General features: G+C 37.1%; 1 protein-coding gene across 1 annotated transcript in view; it reads left to right on the top strand.

Annotated features, from left to right (window-relative positions):
• Positions 1-16,680, top strand: part of LOC136854093 (G protein pathway suppressor 2) — a 64,750-nt gene extending 48,070 nt beyond the window's left edge. Inside the window, 1 exon segment of the mRNA XM_067130252.1 lies at positions 14,866-16,680. Coding sequence (XP_066986353.1) covers positions 14,866-14,910 — 45 coding nt within the window. The 3' untranslated portion in view covers positions 14,911-16,680.
• The last annotated feature ends 1,714 nt before the right edge of the window (positions 16,681-18,394 follow it).

Genomic DNA, 18,394 nt, shown 5'->3' with positions numbered 1-18,394 from the left:
TTTTCAAACGTAATTCTGAATCAGAGGGGAGGGAGAAGGGCCTTGACAAAGGCAATTATGAAAATGTGATGTGTTTATTAATAGTACAGTCCTTTGGCTTACTGCTAAATGGAGGTGAATGTCTGCTTAGGAGACAAGATGAATAAAGTGGGAAGTAGCTATTGCTAGAATGACACCATTGGGTAAGAAGAATACAGTATTGTATGCATCCTTCCCTATTGGGGTCCATAGGTTTGTAGCATTCTGCATTTCCAGTTATGGTTGCAGTTTGGCTAGTGGTAATAAAAGTAATAATGATCACCCTACCCAAGTAGGTAGGCTCATTCAGAGCCAAAGTTACAATGTAACCATTGTTACTTTTGACGTTGTCTGTACAGTACTAGAAGCTGCTTGAGAGGCCAGAGTAGGTAAAGTTGCCTTCCTTTCATGAAGATGAAGATATGACTAACCCTATGGAATTGCAGCAGATGATTTCAAGTGATTGTTTTTATGGGCAAAATACTGATTATGAGAAGAGTGTAGGGAAAGTTCTTAGGGAATGATTACTGTAACCTGCCAGTACAGAATTTACCAAAAAACTATCATGGTACTTGTGAGTGTTATCTGGGAGGCAGGAGAAGGTGGACCTAATTCTTTAGCTTGCTCCATATTTAACTTTATTAAAAGGCTGGTTTTGCTCGAAAGGGCTGATGTGACCAGGACCTGAATTTAATTTACTGCAACTTCTTGTCAAAAGTCTGACAAAGGAAATCTTGCTTTGAAGAAGACTTGAGATTTATTCTTCAAAGGAAAGTTGAGAAACGGCTGCTACGTCTTCTTTGATGGGTGGGAGCTGACAGGTTTCTCTCTTCTTGAGACCACTAAAGATAGTTACAGTTAAATGATATATACCAGAGAGGTATCCTTCAAGAACACTAGTCACAGAACTTACCTTACTTAGCATGATGCAGTTGGAGGGTAGAAGCCATGTTTAAAATGAAAAAGCATTCTTACCCTTGAATGATAAACTTTTTCCTGGAAAACAAACTGACCCGTGTTGAATCATGATAGCAGAGTTTTTGTGTAGGTTTTGGTGGAACTGCTGATGGGGAGGTTTTGGCCATACCAAGAGCCCCCATAAAATATCTCTGCAGAGTAGGAGTTGCATACTTTTTGAATAGCCTCTTCACACTTAACGAATGTTACTGTAAAGATTCTCAGAAGTTCCCTAGTTATCCAGTGCAAACCTTAAGGTACTGAACAGAGGTGAGGTGTAGACTTATGTCATATTTTAAAGGGAGGCAAATTTCAGATGAAGAAGGAATAGAGACCCTCAAAGATTTTGGATTTTCTCATCATGAACCATATTCTACTTTGGCATTGTTAATCATATGTACCAGAATAGCAAATAGAGCTACAGTATCTGGATAACTGGATGAATGATATTACCGTGCAGTAAGACTTTCATTTGGAAATGAACGTCATTGTATCTTCCAGTCGGGTTTAAAAAAGCACAGAAATGGATAGAAAGTTATAAAGGCACTCACCTCTTTTTGGAAAATAGGTATCCAGTTTCAAAAGAGCAGCAGTTTGCTCTCTCAACTCCCAGTCAAGATAAAAATATCCTGTAGTTGGTGTCACTTGCAGTCTTATACAGATATAGGAAGATCAGGAAGTCTTTCTCCACACAGGTGGTGTAAGGGTTTCAGTTGGTGACTAGAGAGCAGCAATCTCAAAAAAGGGCTTTCTTTCCATCCTCAGACTGTGTACCATGACCTATTTACTGACTGTTTTGCAAGAGAAGGATATGATGACAGGAGTGCTAAAGCCACAAATGAAAAGTACTTTCATATGAATTTTAGAACAGCAGGCTCTTTTTCTGTCACAAAAAGACCTTTCTGGACCATTTGATGGTGATTGTTAAGCAACAGAATACTCTACCTCCTACCTCTCATTTGAAGAGTTCCCCATGCTAAAGGCAATCGAGTGTCTTCTGAAGGACAGATTTGCCATCAAATCCTCTCAAGCAAATTACAAGCCACAGACAGCTTGTAACTTTAAAAATGTACCAATTGAGTAAGATTTTGCAGTTGCTGTCCTCAGTGGAGGATCTCCAGTCTGCCCTCATCCCTTGAGTACTTATTTCATCAAAACCTCAAAATTTGGCATTATTTTTGAATTTGGGATATTTTGCACTGAAAATTATCTGTAAATAGAAATTCAGCTATTTTAGAATAACTTGGCACATTACAAAAGTGAATAAGGGAACTGTCACATTCTTAATCTGTGCTAGACTACCCTTTCCATAGCCCAATCTTGCAATTTGTATACCTATGTGAACACAGCCCAAGTCAGCAGAACTCTAGACCACGGATGGAAATACACCCTTAAATACTGCACTTTAGAAAGCAAACTGTCAAACAAGAGATGTTTGTCTTGATACTCACATTGTTTTTCCCCATAGGAATACAAACCAGATTCTTTTACCCAAGTATTCCTCAGCTGGCTGACATGGAGTTAGGACATCTTGCTACACTCCTCCTGACTGTTATGTCAGAACGTGTTTTTGTTTCGAGTGTTTTGCATAAGCAGATGTTGTATCATTAATGGAAGAATGAAGGTTGGTAGCAAGTGTGACTTTCATGACTTTCATTTAGTTGGATCCTCAAAGGAATACAAACGAGGTTCTACTGTGTTGCAGGAGTAGATTTGCTGCTGTCTTGTGAAGATTTTAGTAGAGAATAGACTAGAAGAGTTAACCTACCATTCTCCTCCACGCTGACCACTTCCCTACTTCTCCCTCATTTATACTTCCCTCTCAGCTAAAAGGAGCAGACTGTGCATGGGAGGTGGTTGATCAATACACTTACTCTTCTAAATTGAATGCTGCTATCTGCTGTTGCTGCATTCTGCAACTGCTAGTAGCTCAGTGCTGTTGAGCTTCCAGTAGCAGTCATCCTTCTCATGGAAGATGCCCCTGTGAAATTGACCACAGCTACAACCCTCAGAGAAGGCTGAGATACATGCTAGGAGCAGTGAGGGGAAGCACACATGCTTTCTTTCCTCCTCAATTCCTCCTTGTTGAGCTCGGGGAGGGTCCATCCACCTTCAGATGTTTCATTCATTGTAAGTAGGGTTAATATTGAGTCTCACAACCAGCTTGGTACCCTAGTCAGTGAGCACTTCTTGGATATAAGAGATGTCCAAAGTCTCAATGAGGCCTTTCATAGAAAGTCCCATAAAGATTCAAGTGAGCACCTTCCCCACACTGGGTAGGCACTGGTGCCCAGCCACCTCCAGGTGTGATATTTGCTACAATTATGGCTGACAGGATCTCACCAACTAGCTTGGTAACCTGGTCAACCTGCCATTCTTGGCTATAAGTGATGCTCATCATCCATGTTTTGCCAGAACCACTCATAGTAGAGCTAATATTACCCAGCTCCCTGTGTGGGAATAGTCTCTGGACTACACATGCATACCAAGTGTGCACAATAACCTGTTTGCCTAGTATTGGGCCTGTTCCTGTACTGTGAGCAAGCATCCTGAGCCATCCTGTGTCTTCCAAGACACTTGGAAAACCCACCTTTTCTCATCTAGCGTGTGTGGCAAGTATGGCAAGTGTGGTTCATCACCCGTACTGGGTGACAGCACTAGAAGATTATTGCTCCTTTACCTTGACCATGGAGGAGGAAGACCTAAAAACTGACAGAGACTGAAGCAGATTATGATGTGTTATTGGTGGTTTGCTTATCACTTCTATACTTGTAAACCTCCTCCTCTTGTAGCATGACCACTAAGCAAGCAAAGGATCACTGCATGTCTCACAGGTGTGGTCATATCACTGGCCACAAAAGATGAGGGTCCATCTCGAGTGAGGACATGAAGGTATGTGTCCTGACTGCAAAAGGGCTAATTAGCATGTGTGTGAAAGTGGTGCTGGACAGAGAACCGTACACAAAAGATATTAGACCCTTATACAGTATTCATGGCTTCCTATTATTCACATTCTTCATATACTCCTCCAACTCATACATAATAGGGACCAGTTTTGTATATTTCAGGTCTCACTGGAAATCATTACCAAATTTATTCTTGCTTTTAGTGTACAGGCAGTACCAGGTTAATGAAGGGGGTGCCATTCTGGCTGAGCGCCGCTAACCGAAAATCATTGATAACCGGAACATCATAGTAATTATGGTAATAAATGGTGTTTACGACACCGTAAGCAACGATCAGCGCTGATAAACCGCTTACTGATGCTGATAAACCACTTACTGGTGTCAAAAATTGCTTACCAACACCAATAAACTGCCTACTGACACCGATAAACCGTCTACTGATGCCGATAAACTGCTTACCAGCACCAAAAATCACTTACCAGCACCAAAAATCTGGTTTCCGACATCGTTAGCCAAGTGTCATAAAACCAAAACGCTGTTAACCGATGCCGCTGATAAGCGGGGACTGCCTGTGCAATGTAGTCATCATAAGGTTTATTTTTTATGTTGCTTTAGCCTTTTTGTATTAATAGTTTTGATTTACCATTAGCGAACATTTGAGTAACGTCTGGTACTCATTTTAGGGTTTGTTTGTACTAAATCCAATAAGAAATTTTTTCTTAAGTTGGAATTTTTCACAATTAATATACGTATACCAGAGGTGCTTGTCTTGCTTTCATTATGACTTCAAGTTAAAAATTCTGCACAATGCATGTAGTTCCAGTGGCAAGTTCTTCTGTAATCTGTGATTAATAGAGAATTTTTGTGAAAATGTATTTTTGTTTGCTAATTATTCTTCATGTTGAGAGTCTTCTTTTCGAAATATTTAACTGTGCTTTAATTTACAACCTACCTAACCTCTTAAAGTTAATTCATGTTTTCCTTAATTAGTGTTGGTTTTTGTGTAATGTACCTGGTTTATTTAATTGTAACCTTGTCAGTCATATACAGTAGTGACCACTTTCGCAATTTTGAATGCCCCCAGACTCTAGCAGTCATTCACACATGTGCTACCTGGATACACCAGTAGGAAGCAACTATTGTCTTCACTGTTTGGGATTCTGTAGTGCTGAAAATCTCGGTCAGAATGTCCCCACCATATTTTGCTTGATACCCCAGTCATTGTTATTCATTGTAATCATTAAGACAATTTACCATCCTTTCTTATTCCTAGGAGTTAGGTGTAAAAGTGTGACCTTTGCTTCATGCAGTTATTTTTAGCATTGGTTGTACTTGTAAGTAAGGCTGCTGATTTTCTGCTCATTGTCTATGGTGAATTTTTCTTTTTAAGAAGTGTTTTTCATTCATTAAGGTATATCATAGTATTTGTCATTTTTGTAGTTAGATTTAGATTTATCTCTGGTATTGTGTGCTGCTAGCAAATTGTTACTAGTTTATTGCCAAGTGGTAGGTTTCTTTGCACAGCTTTAATTATTTTTTTTTGTGTGAAGCACTAGATTAGGTTTTTTGCTACTTTTCTTTATTCTTTCAGGGCTGAGTATGTTTTATATTCATGTCTTTTGTTATTATGGGCATTCATTAAAGCTTGTATTGTTTATGATTTTAACAACTGTAGGTAGGACTTTATAATAATTGTCTTTGATTTGTGATTAATACTTTGTTTTTCATAGATATCAGCTGCATCCTTTATCCTCCTCAAAATCTGTAGTGTATTTCTTTACGCACAAGACACACCCCAAATTTTGACTGGGGAAGTTTTGAAAAGGTCTCATCTGTTTCACAAATTGATGGCTTTGTTTTGGTTAGTCATTCAACTTTCACAGTGCAGAGCTTCGATGGCCAGATCAGTAGAGCAGCAGCCTTGGACTTCATAGAGGTCTGTGGCACGGGTTCAAATCCGCAGCCGACCGGTCAGAGAGGCGAACACTGCTATCTGTGTAGACACCCCGGGATTATGTATGTAATCAACGGATAGGTTTGCTGAAAAGCAAATGGGTGTTACAGACTAATACACACACACAAACAAAGCCACTCCAACATCTTCTAAAAACATAAGACACCTCACGTCTCAAACTGTCGACCTAACCTCTCAACTCTCCTCGCTGCTGGGAGAAAGGGAGCTGGGGACTTGGTACGATACATGTACACGTGCGCTACCGGGGTCTAAGCGATGTCAGGCAGGGCAGCCAATCGAGGCTACGGTCTACCCCAATGCCAAATCAAAGTCCTTCAAAAAGAAGGCATTGTACTTACCCCATACAAAAAATGGGAAAAAGCATGTTAAACAAAGAAGAATTCAACTTTCACAGTGCATAGAAGTAGCATGTCTTTGGCTGGTGCAGCATATTGACTATTGTAGATTTTTCAGGTTATTAATTTTAAAAATACTCTGTTGTATGTCTTGTCAAGCTCATTCAAGCTCATTGATTTAGTTTTTAATTAGCATTTCTGAAGTTGACGTGCTTGAACAGATTACAAAGTTGCAAGCACAGTATGAACTGCCTAGCCAAGTTTCATCAGAAATTTTCTTGACTAACAGTTTCATTGCATGCAAATGGAAGGAACTACAGCTGGTGCAGTATTTTAGGATTTTGATAATATCAGGCATAGGCCTGTGGAACAATGTTTTTCAGTTTCATACAAAGGTAAAAGCTGAACATCACTAGGAGATTAAGAGAAATATGGAAGAACATTTTATCTCGGTTTCATTTTGTAAGACAAATACAAAAACATAAAAACAGAATAAAGCTTAAAATCCACACAGTAAAGATATTACAAATAAAAATGATAATTTGAGCTAAATGTGAAAGTATTTTGCTCATTGTTACCATTTCTAAAAGTATCACAAAGGTGATTATAATAGTCTTGCTCTGGTAAGATTTACCAGTAAACCTTTTTAACAATAAAGTGATGTTTGTTTTAGAAGAATGAAAGTACATTACTGGGAACAGTGACATAACGTTTAAGGTATTACTCATCTGTTGACTCATCTACTGTATTCTGCCAATATGGGAAAGACTCTTTTTGTCTATTTAATGTTTTTTGTTTTTATGGTATTTTTGTTTATTTACTACAGTATTCCAATTAAGTATAAATTATTTACTTCATTTAAGGGTCATATACAGGAGTTCTGATTGCTAAATGGCAAAGTTACCCTCTCTTTGAGGTTGAGATAGGCCTGTGGAAAAAGGTAACCTCCAGCAGCTACAGTTTTTGTTTGATATTTGTACCTATTTTCTTTGAAGTGGAATTTCACATATCTCCATGCCAAACGATCTAGATACAGTCTTTTGCTGGTGGAACACCAAGAGGAAGTGGTTTTGGTGATGACCAGGGCTATGCAAGAGGCATGGGTGTGGGAATTTTTTTACCTTCAGCATCTGCAGCAACCAATAAGGGATGCATTGGCTGTAGAACTGAGATTGGACACTTTGGAGGATGTCCCAACAAACTGACTTTTTGACCAGCCACTAACCACTATCACTGCTAACATAATTGCCTACTTGAAGTTAAAGATGAACGGCCAAGGGACAGCTTTGGCTATGTAGGTTCTACACGATTCACAGCTGTTCATTATCCATCCTCAGCTACAAAAGAAATTGCAAAACAGGCACCAGCTTTTTCTGCCCTTCTTCAATCTCCTTCACTTCCTTTCAAATCATTGATTGTGTTCTGTGTAAGTTTTTTGCTATTACCAGTTGGCAAGAATGGGTCTATAAGCCAACAGTTCGCTTTTGAAGGGGTGAAGTTACCAGGAAATGGTGCTGTTATTCGGAAAAGACACATTTTTGCTGTCATTTGGTGATGTCCCCTTGCAAACATCATGATGAAAAAATAGGCTACATGAACTGAGGATTTCCCTAATCTTCTGTCGTCCTTGAACACCGGAGACTTGATGATCATGGATCATCTCAGCCTATTTCTGTTTCTGGATCTAGGTGGCACATGCATGAATATCACTCCTCATCAGTGTAAAAGGTAAAAGACTTAGTCTGAAGACATTCAAGATTACAAATGTGGGCACTTTATAATTGATGTACCTATGTGGAAAAGCTAGTTTATGTTTTCAAAATCATGTTTTTCAAATTTATGTAGTGATGGTGTATTAATTGTATAGTTACAGAAACAAAGTTCCCTTTGTACCAAAGAGAGAACCTTCTACATGACCCTTGATTTTTTCAAGTATTTCTCAAAGTGTGTTTATAAAGAATTAGTTATGCTTGTTAATGCAAAGATTAAAATCATCCCAAGGAAGGTAACATGTTAGGTAAACAATCTGCATTCATACACAAATACAAACTATAAAATTTTGGCCTGGAGACAGAAATGCAAACAGATTAAATGATATGAAGTACCATTTGGATCCATGTGGTGGTAGTGCTGTGGTTAAGTGGGCACAAACCTGTGGCTTATTCCCAGTAACTCTCATCTGTGTCGATAGAAATTACTTGCAGTACTATGCTAATGCCCTTGTCATTGACAGTTCATTTTTGATCTTCATCATTTCTAAACTGATATTCTTTTATTTTTAATTACTTCTTTGCAACTCAGATTGTTTTTATACAAGTAGTTTTTCAATATTTTTTACCTATTGTATTATCCTTGGACTGTGTATTCTGTATTTTACCTTTTTAGTTTGTGTTTCGCCTTTAGATTTTACCATGTTTTACTTCCGGTGTTTTACAGTGCAATTACATTTTCAATTTGTTTTTTTCAAATTTTATTCATAATCTGGGCCTCCTTTAGGTTAATTTATTGTGCTTCCAATACTGACAGTCTTTCCCCAAATTTGAATTTTTATATTGCTTTTTTGCCTTCTCAACTTTGCTAAGGTATTGGAGAGACTTGTAGGTCATGGAATATGTGGATATTTGAGATATGGAGATACATTGTTCACTTCAGCTTCCCAGTGTTTTTTCTTCCAGTCTCACCTGTTTTCTTGACAAGATGGTCATCCTCTCAGTGGAACTGGTTTCTATTCTGGGACTTGTTTCTAGAAGGTGAACTGTGAAGTTGACAGTAGTTGTACAATGTTTTGATCTTGGTTACAGCACTACTGAGTTTCAAGGCACCAATCCATTTTCACCAACTCCAGCTTCAGTTAAGGAGCACTTGGCTTTATACTTTTATTTCATCCAGGATTCCTTCTCACTACCCTCCCTCAGGCTAAGATCGTGTAGAAACCAAGCTATCATGCAAACAAAAGGAGCAGTACTACAAACCCATGGAGACAGCTGACAGAGGATGTACTATTGGAAGGAGCTACAGTGTACTAACAGACTTACCCTTTTAATTGCCAGGGCCAATGAGTAGTTGTACTTATAACAGGAGCCATGCTTTCAACAGGAACACTACACTGGTAGACACACTTACTTTGATACCAGAACCATCAAGTAGCTGTTACCAACAGGAATGACTGAAAGATGTGCTCTAACAAGAGGTGCAATAGCACACACAACCACGTTGTTGCCAGGAACCTCAAGTAGTTGCTCTCTCAATAGGACTCATGCTAGATGCTAAATCTTGACGACAGCTGACTTAACAGAGAGACTGGTTGACTATCCAGCAGAACTTCAACCTTACAGAAGACTCTACAAGTGACGTAGCAAAGACTTTTGGGGAGATTAGCTTTTTTTTTTCAGCTGTGGAGTCTTCAGCAGCAGTCTCCCAACGTTCAACGATCCCTTCACCACAGACAGCAAGCGGGGTAATGATCAAGGAACTCTTCTCTCAGAATGATACTGCAGTTTTGCTTCTGGTCCTCCTACTAATTGTGTATCATGTTTTGATATGTTCCAGTGCTACCCTAGCAGACTCAACATGCGCTTCTGTGGTAGATGCCATCTGCAGAAATTGAAACACAGGCATCAGTTTGAATGGTGTTTTGACTGCAGGATGCCCATCACTGATTGATCACAGAAACTTATTTCCACCCTCCATCCTTCCCAACATTTGTGGAGGAACCTTGGCCTTTATAATGCATTTATTTTTACCACATGGTCTGATTGTAAACTAGTATTCTCAGACACTCAATGTGGAACCACACCATCATTAACCTTCAGCTGGGCCATCATCTACCCTCAGGGATGATTCCCATCCTTCCAAGTACATGAAACACCATTCCAGCTACGTCATTGGCTCTCAAGCATGAGGTACATGAAGATTTAGAGTTGAGAAAGCCTTGTAATTCAGCATACCTAAAAGCTAACATCAGGAGCAGGGTCACAGCAACTTCAGTAGACTCAACCAAAGCTGCAGTAGAAGTTCATCATCTGACCAAAAGATGCCAGACCATACTCAAGGCAACACCAGTAACAGGAGCAACACTGAAATGACCTCAAAAACTCATGAGAGAAGCAATGGGCAGTAAAAAATTTTTGTTGGCTTAGTAGAGACTTTGATCATGAAGAGTCTAACACACTTCACCTTTCCCCTTCCTTCAAGTGAGGAACTCTCTGACCAAGAGATTGAGAGTCAAGAAGGACCATGAGGAGATCCGTTCCTGGACGCACTAGATAACAGCATTGTAGATACCCTGTGACCTATCATGACAAAGAATCATTCTGTGAAGCACTGGAATAGACCTACAGTATTTTTGGTCTAGATTGTCAGTAATAACTCAGAAAGGTTTTGTTAGCCTCAGAAAAAAAATGTTCAGGTTAGAGGACCATTTCCTTTCATTTGATTCTCTTATAACAAGTGTTACAACAGAGACCCTTACAAATGGTAACCAGTGGATTACGGGACAGGATTCCAAGTAGACTTAAACTCATGGTTGCTTCATACCTCCTCTTCCCAACTAATACAAAGCTGAGGAGGTTCACTGGGTGTATATGCTTAATGCAAATTAGATGACTGCCTTCAGGTATCAAGGCTTTTGCCCAGGGAAACATATGCACGGATTTCAGAATTTGTAACTTTGTGTATATGGCAGAAATCCAGCAGTTAATATGGTCACTCAGTTATGCGTTTTCACTTGTCAGACAAAGGGTTAATGCACCCAGCATGCTATTAGCCCTTAAACGCCTACTGGACGTATCATACGTCAACTTAAATTGTCTGTTGGGTGCCAAGTGGACGTACCGTACGTCGACTACAAAAAATTTCAACCTTCGGTCAACTTTGACTCGACCAAAATGGTCGAAAAACGCAATTGTAAGCTAAAACTCTTACATTCTAGTAATATTCAATCATGTACCTTCATTTTGCAACAAATTGGAAGTCTCTAGCACAATATTTCGATTTATGGTGAATTTTTAAAAAAAACTTTTTTCTTACGCCCGTGCTGTAACTCGGCCGAAAATTTCAGAAATTCTTTCGTCATTTTGTCGTAATTTTTGCACTGTTCTATATTAGCTGTTACATAAAGTTTTATATATGAAAATGTGCGCAATTTTTATCAGTTTGGAAATATTTTCATATAAACCACGATAACTGCCAAAATTTCAACCTTCGGTCAACTTTGACTCGACCGAAATGGTAAAAAAACGCAATTGTAAGCTAAAACACTTACATTCTAGTAATAACCAATCATTTACCTTCATTTTGCAACCAATTGGAAGTCTCTAGCACAATATTTCGATTTATGGTGAATTTTTGAAAAAAACTTTTTCCTTACGTCCGCGCCAGAAATTCTTTCATCACGTTGTCGTAATGTTTGCACCCTTTTATATTAGTCGTTACATAAAGTTTTATATATGGAAATGTGCGCAATTTCATGTAGAATACAACAGAAAATAACTCATGGTTGTAGCTTTTATCAGTTTTGAAATATTTTCATATAAATCACGATAACTGTCAAAATTTCAACCTTCGGTCAACTTTAACTCGACCGAAATGGTCAAAAAACGCAATTATAAGCTAAAACTCTTACATTCTAGTAATATTCAATCATGTACCTTCATTTTGCAACAAACTGGAAGTCTCTAGCACAATATTTCGATTTATGGTGAATTTCTGAAAAAAAAAAATTTTTTCCTTACGTCTGTGCGTGGTAACTCGGCCGAACATCTCAGAAATTCTTTCGTCACGTTGTCGTAATGTTTGCATCGTTTTACATTAGTTGTTACATAAAGTTTTATATATGAAAATGTGCGCAATTTCATGTAGAATACAACAGAATATAGCTCATGGTTGTAGCTTTTATCAGTTTTGAAATATTTTCACATAAATCACGATAACTGCCAAAATTTCAACCTTCGGTCAACTTTAACTCGACCGAAATGGTCAACAGACGCAATTGTAAGCTAAAACTCTTACATTCTAGTAATATTCAATCGTTTACCTTCATTTTGAAATAAATTGGAAGTCTCTAGCACAATATTTCGATTTATGGTGAATTTTTGAAAAAAACATTTTCCTTACGTCTGTGCGGTAACTCGGCCGAACATCTCAGAAATTCTTTCGTCACGTTGTCGTAATATTTGCACTATTTTATATTAGTCGTTACATAAAGTTTTATATATGAAAATGTGTGCAATTTCATGTACAATACAACAGAAAATAACTCATGGTTGTAGCTTTTATCAGTTTTGAAATATTTTCATATAAATCACGATAAATAGAAAAAATTTGACTTTCGGTCAACTTTAACTCGACTGAAATGGTCGAAAACTGCAATTGTAAGCTAAAACACTTACAGTCTAGTAATATTCAATCAATTAGCTTCATTTTTCAACAAACGGGAAGTCTCTAGCACAATATTTCGATTTATGGTGAATTTTCGAAAAAAACATTTTTTTACGTCCGCGCTTTACGAATTCATGCATCATTTTGTGATAATATTTTCTCTGTGTTGCTTTGATCGTTTACAATTTGTTATATACCAAAATCATCGCAATTTAGTGTACAATACAAAGAAAAACAAAATAACCTGTTAGCTTTAACCGTTTTGCTCACAGCGTGAATTGTATAAAATTATATATGAAAAATTTTTTTTGCCCTGTCATATATTTCAATATTTATATATGATAATGATATTTTTTTCATTTCTGATGGTTGCATACTAAACTTCAGGCAATGACAAAAAAAATGAGCCAAAAATGAACTCTTAATCTTAAAAACTAAGCGTGCTGTGATTTTTGAAAAAACTTTTTTCCGCTTGGCGCTAACTCATCGAACGCCGCATACGGGAGACGTTTTTGTAAATAGAGGCTCGGCATTTAAGGGTTAGTGGCTAGGGCCAAGAAGTCAGAGATGGCATCAAAGGCCAAGTGTTGATGGCTTCATTAGTGCTAGCTGTGGTCTTATTCCTGCCCATGATTATCTACAGTCTAGCACATGCCATTATCAGTAGAAGTCTTGACTCTGACAGAGATGCTGGATTTGTTATCTGCCATAGACCTTAGAGATCTCCTCTTCACTTATAATTTGTTCCTGTCATTTTGATTTTTTCCCAAGAGATGGTAAAGAACTTTATTAAGCAAGCTGGACTCAACAACCACTAGGGCAGCAATGAAGATTTGAGGAGAATCTTCATCTCCACATATGTCTCATTTCAGCACACTCCATTTTCAGCATGCCCAGACATAGGTTTAGGAGAGATGAAGATGAACCCTAGGTAACCTAAAGTAAGCTGGTAATCTTTTCACCATCCATTCTTTCACAGCGTTGTATTTTCCAAGTTCCTTGATCTCCAGGAAGGTTCATACCTGCTATTTCCTTCTTCAGGAAACAATTGGAAGGGATACAACTGTGCTTTGATACAGTTAAGCTTTCTGGTGACATATTAAGTAAGGTGTGATCTGCCTAAGCATTGCAAGTTTAAGTACTTATACACGAAGTCAGAGCTATCTCCTCTCTTCCTCTTAGCTAGCTCTTGTTATTAGTCCAGTGTCTGGTGGTAACGTAGAAATCCAAACATACAAGCAAGCTTTTTCTAGGGATGCAACACTAAGATGGATAAATTAATTAATTTTAGGACTTACAAGTATTGTAAGTTCTTACTTTTCACCTTTAGCCATATGGTTCTCTTATGCATGAATTGCAATTCAGGCCTTATTATTAGCAGTGTAATGGGTGTGTTGTGAATCAGATCTGATTTTTCAAAGCCAATTATTTTTCTATTCCAACCCATTAGTTATAATCAGTGTCTGCCTCCAACTCCACTGATTTATAACAGCTAATTAGCCATACCACACAAGAAGTGAGGGTGCTGAGGACTGGAGGATCTAAGAGTGCATGCACAGGGCTGCGATCTACCACCTATCTTTTTTCTGCCAAGGACTGTTGTGCCTGGGATTTTCTTGATCCTTGAAATGGGCTATATCATAGATAACTGGTTTATATTGATTTTTTTTCATAAAAGATTGTTTCATAATGAAATATAAAAATGCTTCAGAATTTTGTGTTTGTATGCAAGTTTACTCTAAGGAGATTGCTGTATGCAAGCTCTGATTTAAGGAGGTATATGTGTTTATGAAGAAACTTGATGTGTCTAGCATTATGGATATCCATTTGTATATGCCCAGCTCATTGTATTTTTAGTCTGTTGTATCACTCTCAAAATTAATTGTGGCTAGTATTTGGGAACTGTAAGTTCTCTAGGTAAGAACTATCTCTTTAAGGTAGCTTATTGTTTATGTGTGTTTGTATATATACTGTATTGTGTATATATACATAAATATGCACAGTATTTTCATTGTTTACTTTTTGTCTCTTGTTTTAATTGTTTTTGTTTTTTTGCTTGTTATACACAAATTATATGTTAGTCTAAGTATATTTATTCTGTTAGAGCTTGCTATTACTATATCAGTAGAAGTCATTTGATTTTAATTTTTGGTTTGGTCATATATTCACTTTGGAAATATACATTATATTTAATTACAAATTAGTTATTGCTTGGTAATCAAAGTTATCATCATTAGACATTTTTAAGATAATAGTTTATTACTAGGAAAAGTTAATCAGCAATTTTCTTTTTCAGTCTTTCACCAGTCAGCAAGGGAGTTACACTGGGCCTTTCTACTGAGGGTGTCATTTTACATACAAAACAAACTTTATAGGTTTTATTACATTAAGGTTTTCATAGCATTAAGGTTTCTGTATGAATGGGGTAGCAATGTTCTTGATGCAACAGGTAGAGTGTAGCACTCATCTGTGATAGTGATGTAATTTCATTGGCTCATTTTCCAAGTTGATGCAAGTGAAATGAGTTACTTACAGGACATAATGCATTCTTTACTTTCCATTATTATACATAATTCATTCTTGCTTGTTCTTATGTGGGTAGGAGCACAAAGTAACAGTGCAGAAAGATCATTATGTGAGAAAAATTAAAGGAGGAATTTTAAAGTACCTAATCAGTTCAAAATCTTGCACAAGCCTTTGCATACAAGTTGGTTTTATATTTTTAAGTTCATGTTAATTAATACTGTAATGATGTAGTGTGACAAAGATGTGTAAACATCTCAAACTTGGGTTGTTAATGGTCAACTTTTTGGAATGAATGTGTACACAGTAACTAAACAATATTTAAAATCGGGTGAATTCATCTACGTTTGAAAGTGGCCACTGATAAAAGGTATTAAAGACGTGAAAATTTGTTCTGCAAGCAACCTTACATATATACCAGAAGCTCATTGATTCCTTAGTAAGATTATGATGATGTAAGACAATCAGAGAACTGTGGTAGGTTTTATAAGTACTGTACAGTACTGTACATGCATTGCAGTATCAGCAATTTTAAAATTATTCCAGACTTACAGCCCATTCGACTTACTTCCATCTAGAAGCATTACCTAAATTTCATAGAAATTGAAATAAACAAGGCAGAAAATGTAATATTAAGATAATGAAAGAGTAAATCCTGTTTATAGGGAAGGCAGATATAGAAATGGATTTTATAACTTGAAAGATAATACATATATAGGTACACTGTGTACAAAATACGCAGCTCCTTTTAGCCTGTGATAGTCATCAGAAAAGAGACCCGATTGTAATTAGGAATATTTGCATTTAGAGCTATCAGTATCTTTAGAGTGCAGTCTAAATTACAAATAGAAAAGGACAATATAGTATCTTTGATGTGATTTTTTTTATAGTTTTAAAGTAATCTCCAAACCTTAGGCCTGGGGTTTTTGTTGTTATCTGTCTCTTAGGGGTAAAGTAGAACATTAATTTATTATCATAAACATGCATATGGGCATTAATTAGCATAAAATAGAGACTACAGGTTTCTCAGATGTAAGTGACTTCTTAAATTTTCATCACAACAGCAAGGGTCATTAATGTTTCTCTTGATAAAGAAGGTTTAATTGTAGAAAATTAAAAATTATGAAATTTACTCAATTAATTTGGAAACAGACTCGGAAAGGAAGGAGAGCACATATATTCCATGTTCTTTAACTTCATAGAATTTTTCGTTGACCTTTATGACTGTATCCATGATATCAGAACAGACTTTAAGGTACTGTATGTGTGTTGACAGAAAGACTGCATTATAATAAATCTCTTGGACAAGCAACATTTGATTACATCAGTATCATTATTTTTATTCTCAGCATTATTGTTTTTGGATGGGCGTATAGTGTTAACCACACACTAAAGTCGTTTCCTTTTGCATAAGGAATGAGGAATTTTAAATTCTCATGTTAAAGCAAATTTCAAGTTTAATAGAAGAATTTTTCATATTGTACTTGAATGTGAGCCAGTACCAGTAGATCTGTTATTTTCATTGTATCTTAATTAAGTTAAGAGAGTTTAAATTTTCATTTAAGAAAAATAAATCTGGTATGATGAATGGTGAAATTGATTTTCATATGCATTTTTACAGGTACCATAGAAAAGTTCATTTTTTAAGTGCAAGGCTTTGATTATATCCTAATCAGAGTAGCTGTTTTCATTTAGTTGGATCTTGCAGCTGTAGGGATAATTTCATCATCATCCTGGTACAAAATTTATTCTTGTATTTAAAATATAGTTGGAATACTGGTCCAAAATGGAAACACGGATAAATTAAAAGGGAAAGAATAAATGAAAGGAAAGTGAAGGTTGAAATGTTCATTGGAAAGATGGCATGCAAATGGAAACAATTTGAAATAGACACATGAATGTTATGAGTCGATATCAGATATAGCAGAAGAATTGCAGTGTGCAAAGGTAAAACAAGACTAGTGGGAAGAGACTAGCATGGGCATATTTGAACAAGATCATTGGTCATGGTGGTGTGTTGAGAGACTATACTTTAGGAAAGAACAAGGATGGAGAAGCACTTAAAAAATTCTGCCCAAATCCAAAATTAAAGAAGCTGTAAATTGTGTTTAAGAATCCCAGAAATTTCATGGTAATATTTTAGGATTGAAATGTTAAAGCAGAGATTGCATCGTGAAATATATACATCAAAGAAGGGTAGCACTATTATCCTATATGCGACTGCTTCAAGCCAAGTTAATGTTGAAGTTAGTAATGAAGGCAAATATTATTACTGTATTATCATTATTGTTGTTATTATTGAAAATAATGGCTGTTTCTATGGCATTCAATTTATATAGTCTTCTCTACTCTTCTTAACATCTTTTCATCAGCGAGTAGCTGGTGTATCAGATTTCCAAAGGACATAAAAAATTTTCATGTCATTTCAGTTTTCTTACCTCTTGACATTTCAAACACGCTCAGGCGATTATTTTCAAAGAGTGAATGAAAGGACATGCAAGTACATGGTTATATATATATATATAGCAACCAGTGGTAGGGCAGTGGATGTACAGTTGCCAGATCGGTTATTCAGCTGCATTTTGCTGGTCATGGGTTGGTGACAAAATCGGTCCTGGAGGTGTTGGGATCTTCTGGGCCTAATCGTTATTGGTATTTGGGAGTGGCTGTTAGCCGGGATTATAAATCATCTAGGTAATATGCCTCCTGTATCCAGTGATGTCTCTCTCTCTCTCTCTCTCTCTCTCTCTCTCTCTCTCTCTCTCTCTCTCTCTCTCTCTCTCTCTCTCTCTCTCTCTCTCGTCGGTGTTTGGTGTAGGCTGGTTTCTTAAATTTCTCCTCATGATGGTAGGGAGAAATTCAGTTTCCTTCACTGTGTTGATGCTTGGCTTTTTTTCCAAAATATGTAGTGCCTCGAGAAGCCGTAGGCATCGGCAGTCCGTTGCCTGGTCTATGGTTTTGGTGCTCTTTACAGGTTCTTCTCTTTTTGGCCTTCTTTGATGTTTTTGTGCATAATGATTGAAAATAGCCCCTTCTTGGAGGTGACAGGAGAGACACTTGGAGAGTTTGGTAGTGGTCATCCTGTTATGTAAGTGGTGGCATCTTTCCATCGGGCATGTGAATTCGTAGGTGACACTACTCTTTAAAGACGTTTCTGGGGCCGCTGGGTTGTTTTTAGGCAATGACTGGCTTGTTTTCATATTTTTATATAATATACTATCAGATTAATCTTGTTGCCTTCTGCAGTACAGTAGGGGTTACATTTTCATTTATTGTTTTTCTAAGGGCCTTCTCATCTTCTA

This window comes from Macrobrachium rosenbergii, chromosome 28 (assembly GCF_040412425.1).
Source record: "Macrobrachium rosenbergii isolate ZJJX-2024 chromosome 28, ASM4041242v1, whole genome shotgun sequence".
Classification (NCBI taxonomy): Eukaryota; Metazoa; Arthropoda; class Malacostraca; order Decapoda; family Palaemonidae; genus Macrobrachium; species Macrobrachium rosenbergii.
This window is presented reverse-complemented; position numbering and strand designations above follow the sequence as displayed.